The sequence below is a fragment of the Haliaeetus leucocephalus genome, unplaced genomic scaffold (genome assembly GCF_000737465.1).
Source record: "Haliaeetus leucocephalus isolate CR32 unplaced genomic scaffold, Haliaeetus_leucocephalus-4.0 Scaffold2, whole genome shotgun sequence".
NCBI classification, from domain to species: Eukaryota; Metazoa; Chordata; class Aves; order Accipitriformes; family Accipitridae; genus Haliaeetus; species Haliaeetus leucocephalus.
The window spans coordinates 4,902,247-4,916,217 of NW_010972438.1; the positions used below are offsets into that span (position 1 = coordinate 4,902,247).

Below are 13,971 nucleotides of genomic sequence, written 5' to 3' on the forward strand. Positions count from 1 at the left end.
GTTCAAGCATTAGCTATGGGTCCAAGTGCAGAAAGTATTTGAGATTCTGTGCAATTTATTATGCTACTAAAACAGCCTTTTCTAGTCTTACAAGAGGAAATGCTATTATTTTCCTGAAAACTTGGATAAGGGTTTACCAATTTATCAAAGAGTACATTGACTGTTGGTGCCTGAATTTGGTAGAGAACCCAGATTTATTTATTTTCATCCCAAGTCATGTGCTTTTAATCCTTAGATCACAGTTCTTTGATTTAAAAATAGTAACTAATAATTTGCAAGCACATTATATGTCTCTTCTTTCACTGTTTTGATGCATGTTTTTAATACAGTTTCTTTTTGTTTACTGTCATCTTGAGCTGCCATGCGTCTCATTAAATGTTGCATCTTATTTAAGGCCTGAGCTGTCACTTCAAGTGTCTGTAAAGCAGTAGGTGCACCTAGAGCACTTTGTAAATAACAATACCCAAGTAATGTAATATACTGACTTATGAGGCTTAAAGCAAAACACTGTTTGCCCTGAAGGCTGAAAAAGGTGATAGACAGGTGGATGTAATAGCAGAAATTCCCCTTTATATATGTTTTAGCAAGCCCTGTAAAACATGGATTTTTAAACAAGGGATTTAATATCTCCTCCCAGCTGCTAGCTGCAGTTTCCTTTGATGTTTTTCCTCTCCTTTCCTCTGTTGTTTTTTTCTATTTATTCCATCACTTTTCTGTAGCTCATATTCCTTCAGGCTGTGTCTGAATGCACCTTGCTGTGGGTAGAGGAGGCAAAGAAGAAAGCCATTTTTTTTCTCCCTCAGGCTACTGCTTTGATTTTCCAAAGTTGTTGGGAGGCAGTTCCTATCTGCCTACAGAAGGGTCAGGGATCTGTGTCATGTCTTTTCACTCAGCACATCTCAGGCTGACTCTTCTTCTGTTTTGACTAGGGGAAGGATGAGCTTGTGTAGTTGTTGCCTTTCTAAGCCGGCGGAGTGTGCAGCTGTGATCAAAGTGGGAAGCCGATCTGCAGGCTGATAATGTCTTCCTGTTTTGTTTCCAACCTCATCAGTAACTAGCTTGGTCTCTTCCACCTACCCGTGCCCCTTGCAGTGATTGCACCATAAATCTCAAGACGGAACAGAGGTAGAATGAGAAAGGAAAAAATGTTGAATGAGATGATAATTTAGTCTGTGGCCTAATGCCCACTCCCCACTATTCCCTGGGGATTCCTTCTTGCAAGAACTGGGCAGTGTGGGCCAGCTACGTGATGCTGCGTGCATGGCCTGCAAGTTTCCCTGTTGTCGTCACGAAAGCCACATCTGCAGCCAGTTCAGTGGGGTGTGCTGGTATTATTATCATTATTAATTATTATTTTTCATAAGAGGCATGATCACACTCTAGAGCATCTGATACTAAGTGCCTTGCAAACACAACAGAGTGTGGGGGGGAGAGGATGGGAGCAGGCTATTCAGTTTAGGCCCTTGCAAAAATCTGCTTTCCTGATAGGAATTTTCAAGATGCTCGGATTTGGTGTCTTTTTATGTATAGATTGTGTGAGTTGAAAATGGACTGTGAGTGGGTAGGCTACAAGGTGGTGTTTCCCTTTCATGTGTTAAGGGTGTCAGTCGGAAGCAATGGAGCAGTGTCAAAGTTAAAACTCTGATTGAGCTAAGTAGGACTTTTGTTGTTTGGTGGATAAATTCCATTGTAAAGTGCTAGGATCACGTTGAAGTCATGTACTTGTAATTGTGCCTTTAAGCCTGTCCATTGTCATTGTTATTATTTTTGTAATACATAACTTTAGTAGCATTATCCTGGCACTAAAATTCACATATTCTGCACTGCTTTGTGTGAGTACCTTTCATTCCCATATTGTAATACAAATTGCATAATTTACAGTGTAGGAGTGCTATCTCCTAGATCACCAGCGGTGATGGTGAAGACCAAGTTCCAGGTAACGGCAGTTAAGAAATTTGAGGGAGACGGGGCTAATGTAGAACAATTGTCAGTGTTCCGTTTCTCTAATACAGCCAATACTTACTATCACATTATAAAATCTGTTCCTTTCTCTGCATCTGTTTTGTGGTGAGTTATCTGTTCATCTTTCATTATTTGTATTTATCATATATAGCTTTGGAAGCTGTGCCATTGTTAGATGTTTGGACTGGCTGCAACTTACTGAAGCTGTTTTGGCAATGCTCAGCTGCTTCTAAGCTCAGTCAAAGTATTGTTAAAACATATAAATACTGTTTAGTTTCTTTTTATAGTCCAGTATTAATTCTGTTTTCTCTTATGAATATTTTCATAGTATCATCTACGTAAGTAGGCTGTACTTGATTTCTTTTATAATCCATGAAATGTTTGGTTTCAACTTACCAAAAAGACCAAGTAGTGAAAGTAAGATCTTATATTGGAAAGCTTCATCTATTTAAAATATTTATAAATGTAAAGTTCAGCTCATGCAGTATTTAGATTCATTATGAAAGAAGCACTGTGGAATTTCAGAATAAATATGGAGGGAAAGTCACTTGAAATATTCAGACTTATTAACATAAAAAAGTCACTTAAATTGAAATGATGGTGCTGTGTTTTATATTTGATTTATAGTTAACAAACTGTAATACTTTAAGCTATGTAGATAGCAGTTCATGTTTACAAGACTGCAAGCTGGATTGCAGTGTAAGTATATCACTCTCGTAGTTTCAGAATTCATGTAATGCCCTTTGAAAGCCAGAATTTAAAGATGAAACCATTTTATGTTCCCCTTAAACCCACTGGATTCTTCCACATCAGCCATTGTTTATGGTGCAGCACTGCTTTCTGTCACCTGAAGATAAGTGGTGGGTTTCTCTTGTCAAAAGTAGTCTCTTTATGCTGGATTTCTGCTCTTCTAATCCTGTCAATTTAAAGTGGTGGCATCTTGGTTACAGGGAGATGTGTTTTCCAGATCCCTTTTTTATAGTGTGGTTTTCCTATATTTAAGATAAGGATTTGGTGTGCAGTGAATGCTTTTCCAGTCTCCAGTTTGTCTGATGTATACAAGGGAGGGAGGGAAAAAAAAAAAATTTTATAAACTTCCTACAAACCCAAGCCTTGTGCCCTAATCTCTTTGCCACATCCTTTGACACCTCCACCAGGCAAGAGGCAGCATATGCAGTAGCCGGTCTTAGCACCGATCATCTGGTTGGTATGTGCATGCCATGGCCTCCTACCAAACCAATACTCGATGGCTGTGTTCTGCCAGCCTTTTCTCATGAGGGTCATTATTTATACCTCTGCTTATTTTCATGAAATAAGTAGGAATTTAAAGATCTTCTTTAAACTCTAGTTGCTCTTAAATTTGATTGAAGTTGCCTGGTGTTTCCAAGAGTTGTTAGAAAGGAAATAATTAACAATAAGTATAGACATGGACAGTATAACTGTAAACCTAAGTTATTTAGGCTAAAAATCAGAATCCATCCTCTTGAGAAATGGAAAGAATGAGTTCTTTCCTGCAATTGCATAAAATATCTTGAATAGACTGAGCACATTTTATTTTAGCAGCTGCCTTTTCGTAAGGAAGAGTAGCAATTAAGCACTCTTTAGTGCTGTGTTGTGGAGATGGTTTGGTTTTTTCCTGTGAAGACAGTGGTTAATCTAGTACTACATCATGTGACGAATGTTGCATTGTTTCTGTTGTGTTTACACTCATCTGTCTTTCTTTTGCTGCAGATAATATAGAAGATTAGTTAAAGTTTAGGTCAATTTTTACCTGAGTCCTGAAGAAAATGGTCCTGTTTCTCCTTCACTAACACACTAAATTCAGCTTTGTTTTTATATTATCTTCTGTACTCATTGATCAGAGCTAATGAGATTTTAATGGAATTATTTATTGGCTCTGCCTCTTACTATAAAAATGTATAATAAACTAAGTATGTGAAACTGTTGAATGGTGCCGTTTGTGTTTATCTCGCTGACTGTTAATTGTACTACCTATTCTGTGATTCTTCCAGATATCATAAGCCAGGTAGGGTTATGATGAGCTAACCAGCTAATAAATGCTGGAAAGTTATTTAGTAAATGTTGTATATTCGTCTTTCTGCTTAACTGATACAATAAGGAATTTTGTGGATAGAGGTGCCATTTTTGAAAAGAGATGCAAAATGGGTTTTAGACTTTTCTGTTCATTAGGAACCTATGGTATTTTCTGTGCGTGGTGCAAGTATAAAATATTATCTGTGTTGTTCTGAATGGGGGCCTTTAGTTTCCATTAAAGGGTTGCCCTGTGGTTCAGGTGCTGCGTGTATTTTCTTTTCTACTTCATGCCTTAAACTTCATGGCAATATTGTTATGCTTTGTAAGTTTTAGCCATGTTTCACCGTAGAGAATAGTTGTGTTCCCAGAGCTGGATGAAATAAAATCTGTGCATAGTTTCCCCAAGCTTGTGGGGAATTGGGGTAAAAGCGTGTATAAGGTACTTTGCAATAAAAACAGTGTAGTTAGGTTCGTTGTCATTGTTTGTAATACAACAGTGTGTACAGATAGGCAAAGTGGTTGTCACTATGTGTTAACATTTACCAAGACTATGGGCTTTCTGCTATGAATTTCTTTCAGAACTTTGTTCACTGATTCTGAGCTTGCTTTTTAAAAGTATTTCACTATGGTTGAAGGTCATTGACTAGTGTATAACTTGAAGCACTCATTAGGAATAACCTTGAAAGTGAAATAAAAAATGGTGAAATACGACATCTCATATAAAACGCATGCTAAAAAGTGTAATTGAGTCTTAGTCTCTTATCTCAAGGCTGATTCTGAGGCTCATGTTCTTTTGTAACCCATGACTTCTAAAAAGAGTAGTATCAGCAAATGGATGATGTTTAGTTTGATGAGTTTCTTATTATTGCAGCTAAATGTCCATTTGTAAGGATCCTTTTCCTAAACTGGATGATTTTTTTGTTACCTAATCTCATTGTTTGACCATTTATGCTTTTTTTGTCCATGTTGACTTTAGATGTTTCTACATTAATGAAGTCTGCTTTTGCATTCAGCACCATCATCATTGTCACTTCTGTGTTTTACCAGTCAGGGTTGATCAAACCTGACTCTTTCATGTCTTGAATATTTTATAAAAATCAAATTGTCTTTCAGTTCTGTATGATAAGAATTAAATCATTATATATTTTTTTTTTCTTTCTAGCTGTTTGAAATTAAGTGTAGAGGGATGTTTGACTTTTGTTAGTTGCCTTTCTGGGGGAGGCATGCTACTGTTGGTTTAAAGCCCTGAAATTTAAGTTATGTTACAGCAATTCAAGAGTATGTGTCTCTCCCCGACTTTAACCTCCACCCCTGAGTCTCAGAATATGCTGTTTCAGTGACTTATGGTGTTGCCTAGCAGGGTGATCTCAGTTATCGTCTTCAAGAGACTTTCCCCAAAGATCAGCAGTTTGGTTGCTCAAGCTGCTGTGCAGGACTAGCTGCCATCTGAATTTTAGATTGAAGAACAATTTATTTTCTTCTTGAGTATATGTAAGAATAGTTGGATGCTTTGTCAGCTGTGTCATTCATGTACAAGCTTACTTTCTTATCTTTTGATATCATGTTTGGCTGTAACTTGTTGAGCCTTCTGCTTTAAGAGAGCTTAAGCAGTAGACTTACTGCCATAGGGATATTAATTTTCATCAAGATCATGACAGAGTTTCTGTGGGAAGTTAATGTTCACATTATCAAGGGACTGAACGTTGAACAGTGTCTTTTCATACCCCTTATGTCTGGACAGATAAGGCTTGGGCTGGAAGACAGTGATGGATGGAATCCAGCAAGAACCATTCTGGGCAGGGGAAAAATAAGATGATCTGAAGGGTCTGGAGAGTCTGGCCCTTTTGCAGGTGCCCTTTTGTTCAAACATCAGTTACATCCTATTGAGCCTGTCCTCAACCAGTCTTGTTGGGAAGGCAGAAAATTTCATTATCCCTTGTAGTTTAACTGACATTTCAAAGTCTTGAAGATACTAAATTCACACATCCTCTGCATCTGAACTGCTGAGGCTCTACTTTCAATAATATCTGGTGATGTCTGAGTTAATACTAACTCTAGAATTGTCTTAATACTTACAATGCCTCTGGCTAAAAGAATAATTGTGGGAAATTGTAAGCAATGCTGCCAGGTATGTAATTTGGAACACATTTAAAGTTACTCATGGCTGGTTGTATTGCTTGTTATCTTATCTGTTTTATCTAAGAAAGAGGGTGTCTATGAAACTTTCTCTCATAAGTCTGAGTTTTGCCAGGCCTTGTTGAGAAACGTAGTTTAAATATAGACTGACACTTTCTCCTTAAACTTGGTAGCTTCTCATACAGTAAATGTATAAAATTAAGGCAGTTGGGAATACCTTGTGATCCAGCAGACAGAAAGCCTTTTGCTTGATGCAACAGCTTTACTATTGGATCCTATGTGTTCTGACCTCCTGCTGACTGGAGGTAAGTTAAATAACTGCCCTTTTTATATTTGTCAGCCCTGCTGACTGGCACAACATGCTGCTAGGTTGTATTTGAATGCATCTCAAGGAATTGTAGGCCTACCAGGGGATGGCTGCTTGGCAATGAGACAGGCCTGTTTTCGTATTTGGTGGAACCTACGACACTGCAAAGGCACGTCTGCACTTGAAATACCTACTGTTTCTTTGAGACTTGTTTATCTTGCCTGTAAGGCTTAAAGATAATTAATGTGAAGTGGTTTATGTTTAAAACAGGGCTTCTCAGCCCTGTAGAGCCAAGTTAGAGCACTGCTAGCAGGGAGGACCGATTCCCATTGTAACACAGTGAATAGGCCCTAACCACACTTGAACAACGTAATGGAACAAGATTTTAGTTGGTTCCAAGATTAGTTAGGTTCCAGCTTGGTTCCAAGACCAGTTAGGTCACATTCAAATACTAGGTTGCTAACCAAAGCTGTTGTCAATGTTTTTGATACACAGGTTCCCATGCTTTGTTGCTGTTGTGTTCTGCTTGGGCACGAATAGCTCAATCTGTCATGACAGCACTTGTGCACTGTACGCTGACTTGATTGTGATTGAGCCGGGGTAGATAATAAGAAAGTTCTGTTGTGTTTTGCCATGTCTTACACCTAGTTTACGCTGTGTACTTCAGAAAAGTGGATGTTTGTGAAATGCAAAGCCAAACTTATGAGGCAGTAGAAACAATCCTTCTATTGTTTACAAAAACAAAAGCAAGCTAGAGCTTGTGCCTGTGTAAGAAGAGTCATTTTTCATTCCATAGTGAAATGTTACTGACTCCTGCTTTGAAAGGCTGTGCTGCCAGTTTGACTATTTACTCCCATGTTTGCAAATACTCTGTACAGTGTTTTAGATATGTAACTCCCATGCCATGATTGAGTATGCAGTGCCACCCGCCATACAGAATGAGGAGCAGAATGCTGATTTTCATATTTTTAAGTTCTCTTTGAGTTGTTTGTTTTTGTTTTTTTTTTAACATAACTAAACTGCTAAAGCAAGAGGATTGGATGTAAGGCAAGTACCAGGCAGATGGAAAGGCCTGGCCCATTAACACTTTTTTCTTTAAACCTTTTCCTTTTGTTAGTGCTATTTCTGAGTGATGGACATTTTATACAGAAGCATAGTAGAGGATTTTGTGGCTGGATGTATCCCACAAGTCCTGCATTTATTTTTTACTTTCTGTGGCTAGGTTGAATTTTGTCTTTCCTTCCAGCTTATGTTAAATCTTCCTTGGAAACAATCAAATCCCTAATGTATGTCTTCTTTGAGACGTTTTTCTCATAGCTCTGTGTTCTGGAGGTAACAGCTGTCTTGACTCATCAGATCCTAGTGCCCTCTTTACTCCTTGGAACAGAAGGTAGAACCGGAGCTCGTAGGAGCTTTTAGTCTTTAACTGGAGAAATTGTGTCCTGTTTCCCTCCCACCCCGGCTGCTGCTTGTGTCTCAGCACTGCAGTCGGTCCCCATCACCATCACTTCTCTTCATGCTGCCACAGGTGGGCTTTGCGGTAAACCTGTAATGATTTCCCTTTCCTTTTTCCATAACCCCCCCCCCCCCCCCCCTTGTTTTACCCATCTCCCTTTATTTGCTAAATCTCCTTTGATTCTTTTGTTCTTTTCACCCCAGTTTTACTCTTTTATAATTTGAGATCCGTGGAACAAGATTTTTTTCTTCTAGCACATGGAGAAACTCTCCTGCTGCCTAGACAAGGATTACAGTAGTTCTGTCTTGAAATTTTAATTCCGGACTACATGGACAGGACCCGAGATGCCTCTGTTGTTATCTGTTCCTCAAAGCTATACATTAAACAAAACATGCATCTGATCAATTTAACCTGTAATTAAACATTTTCCTTAAGCAACTGACATCTTGATAACTAATAATTATCATGTGTAGCACCTTTAAAGCCTATTATGCATGTTTATGTAAGAATGTTATTACCATAATAATAAGATATCATTACCGCAAATGTGCATACTGAATGAGCATGTCGTAAAGTAATCATGCGATTCCATTAATCATACTTGAAAAATTAAAGTATTTGCTGTCTAATCTCTAAAACACTACTCAAAAGATTTTGGAAACAGCAGGACCTGTTTACTGCAAGTCTCTAATACATGATATCTCATTTCTGCTGTCTCATTTTTGTTTCCTGAATTGTTGCTTATCTTTCAGCTAGGGAAATCATTAACTCAGACACCCACGGTCTCCCACTGAAAGCATTTCCATGCTCTGATTTTTGTGCTGTTTGCCTTATTTTTTGTCCAGGCAGTGCTGCCACCTTTTCTTAAGGCTGATGTGAAATGCACTCCTGAAACTTAGTTCTCCTTGAAATTAGATAATTGCCTTAAACAAGATGGACTGATAGCTAACAGTAATTCTGTTAGTCCCTTGCACAGGGGGGAGGGAGGAAGCTATTCTTCAAGTGCCATTTGTGGTTTTTTTTTTTCTTTTAATGGAAGTTTGGAAAGTTGGGAGAGTGGAGTTTTCTGCTTTTATGTATAAATTTGTCAAGAGTGTGACAGTTTTGAGTTTGTTTCTCATATTGAAATGTTGAGCTCTGTAGGCTATCCATTTATTTTTTTCTGGAAGAGACTTGATGACCAGAGTGAAAGTTGGGAAGAAACATTTAGCCTACTAAGAAATCTGAGTAACTGAAAAGAGATCTTTTGCATGCTGTTTATATCAAATACCTGATGTGGCTAAGAGCTTAAAAAAAAAATAGTAAAATAATCTTCTAGGGTTTTTAATGATTTATTAGAAGATTCCTATTGTGGTTGGCCTAACATGATCTTTGGGGCATAGATGGCGCAGAGAGAAAGAAGGTTGTGCAGGTCTGTATGGAGTCTGCACCCCTTCCCCTTTCCTGAAACGTGCTGGTTGGGAGTTCATGGGTTGTGTCCTTGTGCGTGGTGTTGGCAATCACACTGCTCCGTGGGACCACTGTGTGAGAGCTGAAGTAAGGCAGTTGAAGAGGTTAAGAGGATAGATGGAATTGCTGGCCTTTTTCAGGCATTTACTCATCCAAGCAGAGTATCCATTTGTGCTGTTATTGTTAGAAGGGAAGAGCGAACTGTTTAATCAATGACTTTTTTCCTTGTAATTCTTTGTAAAGATAAAAAGCATGTCCTCCCTCAGTAGTTCTATCAAAACTTTTGGGAAGAAGGACTAAACGTGAAACTTGAAGCCACAGTTGTTTTATGATATCAGTTATTGTCATTATTTTGTAGTGTATTTTGATCACGCAGAAGGAATTAACCCAAGGTTTTCAGACTAAGAATGCCTTTTGCAGTTTTACAGTTGTCCAGTAGGATGGATGTTTGTAGCTGTCAGGCACTGGCTTTTTCATTCATTCTCTTGGAACTCATTGATAAAAATGCATTTGTGTATAGAGTGGCCAAACACTTGCTGCTTTAAAGAGGCCATTTTTTATCTGTCAGTAGTCTATATCTAATTTAGTTAACACAATGCATGTTGAGTCAAATGAGGGTACCACTGTGTATTTTCTTCCTTAACACTTGGCATTAAGTAATCTGGAGCACAGTGAAGTATTTATTAATGCCAAAGAGTACATGATACCATACGTCTCCTTAATACTCGATTCAGTTATGTGACATGGTTCTGTATCTAATGTGTTAACTGCATTATAAGAGAACAGTGAAAGAAGAGGAGAGGATTTTAAGGGAGTGATTTCAAGGACTGAGAGTATCCAGCAGGAAAAATATGCATGAAAAATTAGAACAGTGGAAATAGGGAAAAGCCAAAAAATACATATAGGATTAGGAAACAAAGTGACAGATGTGATAGAAGAGATGTGAGGACAAAGAGGACTTTCAAAATTGATTTTCTATCTATAAAGGCAGTAGTAAAACAGGTAGGTGAGACTGAGGTAGCTGGAGCTGAAGATGTATCACCAGAGGAAATTGTTGTGCCTACAGTTAGTTGCTTGTGGCTGTCAATGAAATTGAAAGGAACTACATATAAAATGGGTACAAGACAGTGTTCTCTGTCACAAGGCACATTTAGCTTTTGGAGCTCATTGTATTGTTGTGGACAGTAGGCAGTAGGACAGGAAAAAGGATTGTACCTTCATATTATTAACAACTCTCACAGGCGAAGGGGGCACATGCACACCCATACATATGTATAGTTAGAAGGAAGGAAAGAGGCTGTTTCAAAAGCAAAGCAGGATGCTTTTTGAAAGGGATATAAACTCTTGTGATTCGGGATATAAACCAGCTTCTCACCAGTATGTTCAGGAAGCAGATTTCCCTGCAAGCCAGTTATTCTGTTGCCACCTACCTGCAAGGCTTCATGAACCTTTCTATGTATCAGTTGGCTTCTTTTTCTTTCTTTTTACCTATGAAGCAGGGAGAATGCTTTCTTTGTTCCCGGTTAGGTTGGGAAAAATCTCAAATCCTCCGTAACTTTTCAAGAAAAATTCAAGTTCTTGACAAAAATAAAATGGACAGATATCTCCAAAAAGAAAAAATTAGAATAGTGTTAAATAAGCAGCTTTTTAAAATTTGGTACCCATTTTTATAGTGGAGGCTGCTAGGATAATGTGATTTCATTCTTAGCTTTAGATTTAAAAATCATAGGAATATAAATTGTTCTTTATTGCTTCAGTTACTTCTGGAAAACACTTATTTCTTAGTTTTCTAGTCTATTGAGTTGAACTAAGGATGTTTACTATGTTTTATTCCAAGTTCACCTTTTAAATGGTGTGCTGTCTCTGTGTAAAACATGTAACAAGCTACATTGAATTTCCCTTCCCCCACTTTTAAATACAATTCCTTTAGGAGAAAAAAAAAATGGAAGCATCTATGTTATACTGAGTAATTATGCCCCCTGGGAAATAGAATATAAAGATCTTTAAAATCATTCAACTGAGAGAACAAGCACTTTAACTTTTGCCTCGCAGGAGTCATGTATTACATTATCAGCTACTTGCTCCAGTGTCAGTGTGTCATGCCTTGCAGGTTAGCAGGTTTGGCAGAGGAAATGAAACCCAGTCAGTTACTGCAGGATTTATAGTAGACCTGCTGTTGCAGGAAGTGGTGAAAAGTTGATTGATAGTCTGAGGCAAAACTCTACAACAAGAAACAGGATGTATGTTTGTTATTTTATACCCGTTTTCCCATCTGCCCCCCCCCCCCATTTCAAGGCGCATTCTTATTTTTTGGTCTCTCTATTTATAAATAAATCCATGATGCAGTTTTCTGGTAGAGCATGTGCTGACTTCAAAACACTTGAGGAAATGAATATGGCTGTACCAAAGATTTGAAGCTGACATAGCATGCCTGCTTTATTAGAGGTGTTTATCTAAATGGTCCTGATACTTCTGTTGAATTACATTTCAGCTGAGTTACAAGTGAAAGGTAAAGCACATCTACAGACAGAGTATTGAACATCTCCTGCTATCATGGGTGCACCAAGCTAGCTGTGAAAGGAGGAGAATATATCGCTGAGATGGACGTGATCAGCTATGTTCTATCGGTTCATCTGCATTTAACAGGCATATCTGGAAGGGTGGTAAAACAGAATGGTTTTGCTGCATATAAACTTAATCCAGCAAGCCACATACTGTAGAGTTCACTGCTAAAGACGGCAATCCTGAAAAGGTTTGTTCTGAAATCTGTTTTCCCTTACTGTGCACTGCTAAAACATCAAAGAAGCAGTATCTTTTCTGAAAGCGTCACCGAAGACTTTCAGTAGGATATTTTCTAGCCTTGTGGGAAAAGTTACCCAAAGCAATAGTAATTATGAATACTTTTGAATTTTTTTTTCCCCATAACATCTACTTTTACCCTTATAATTGAAGAAGAAAGTTGTTTGCAAACCAAGTGGATAGTAGAAATGTTTAAGGTTTGTGTTCTCATTATCAAATGGGAGTTCTGTTTGTGAAGTTAAATAATATATCTTGTTCTTTGTTATAGGTCAAAAAAGTTGGCTGCGCTCTCTGAATCCTTGCAGAAAACCACACTAGCTAAGTCCCACATAGGATTTGAACTAGAAGAGCTGGAAGCAGCAGCAGTGCTGGTACAAGAGGAAGAGAGCATGTTAAAAGCTGCTGGCACAGTTTCCAAGCAACAGCTGCCTTCCTCTGAGTCGGAGACAAGTGACTCTGAAGAATCAAGCGGTACTTCATCATCTGAGACAGAAGGCTCTGATTCAGATGAGCGAGAGTCCTCAACCAGTGAAGATGGGAAAATAAATTCTTTACAAGGCATGCTTCAAGAGGAGAGGACAGCTCCACTTATTGACTGTAATGGATTAAGGCATGGCACAAACACTTCGACGTTTGAGGTTAGTGATGAAAAATCAAAGGTTTCTTTGCAATCTCCGACTCTTCCTGGAAAATTGATAGAAGAATTAGAAAAGCAAATGCACACTGCAATTAGACTTTCAGAACAGCCTGAAGGATTGGCTACTGCAAGCTGCATTTTACAGGAACAAGAAGAAAACTGTGTATCTGAGCCTGACAGATTTTCAAAAGATACTACTGGGAACGGAAATTTCTTGGAGGTGTCGTCAGAGACAAACCCATTGCTTTTTCTTCGCAGCATAAATAAAGATGAAGACTAAAGGACCGTGTTAGAACATGGTGTGACCCACTAGCAACACAGCTCATTGCTATAATGAGGTGTTCCCAAGGCTATCCTGAGCTGCAGGAAGAAGTTGATATTTTTATTCTTTGTTGTGTTGACAGTTTGGAGGACAAGACTGCTTTGAAAAGAATTGATACGACTGTATGATAGATACCCTCATAGTTAGATTTTTATTTTTCTTCTCTGATTCAACAGAGTCTCAGATTCAATCTCTGCATGTGTGAATGTGTAATGTCAGTAAACTTCCAGAAAGAGTTTTCATTAAGCTTATTCGGTAGTAGAATGATGTCCTAATCAAATACAACCGAAATGAGTTGTAGCATCATTTTAGTTATCTTTAGCTGTTGGGATTTACTTGAAAAATATCCTCCGTATGTTTGTATAAACTTGTTTATGACATTTTGCTGCATTTTTTTAAAGTTTTAAAATGCTTTATAGCTAACCACTTAAAAAATAACGGTTGTAACTTTAAAAGTCTAAATAGTGCTGACAAAATATTTTAAAATATATAAATATTTTCTATTTTTTGTACAAAATAAAGGCATTTGCTTTGTCATCAGTACAGGATAGAAGGGTTCTAGCTTGTATTTCTGCAGTTCTTATGTAAGTTATTTCAGCAATTTTGTCACATATTTATTCTTTTGTGCTGTTTTTGAAATGTTTCCACATGTGGAGACTACTGTTGCTCTTTAAAGAACAGAAATCCTAATTATTTCTTACTTTTTTCTGCATATGCTCTTAATATCGCCACAATAACGTTAACCAAAATGAAGAAACAACGTGGTACGGCGATCTTGAGTATACGACTGAAAGCAAACCTGTGCTGTCTAGACCTGGCTTTGTCTGTCACATAGCTTTGGCCAACTCATTTGCTCCTTTTTGTCGTTA

The 13,971-nt window shown here is 38.0% G+C and overlaps 1 protein-coding gene across 2 annotated transcripts in view; it reads left to right on the forward strand.

Annotated features, from left to right (window-relative positions):
• The window catches only part of SHQ1 (SHQ1, H/ACA ribonucleoprotein assembly factor), a 54,220-nt gene extending 40,981 nt beyond the window's left edge, over window positions 1–13,239 (forward strand). For both annotated transcript variants that reach the window (XM_010570564.1, XM_010570572.1), the window contains one exon: window positions 12,412–13,239. In XM_010570564.1, coding sequence (XP_010568866.1) covers window positions 12,412–13,060 — 649 coding nt within the window. In that variant the 3' untranslated portion in view covers window positions 13,061–13,239. The remainder of the gene's footprint in view (window positions 1–12,411) is intronic.
• The last annotated feature ends 732 nt before the right edge of the window (window positions 13,240–13,971 follow it).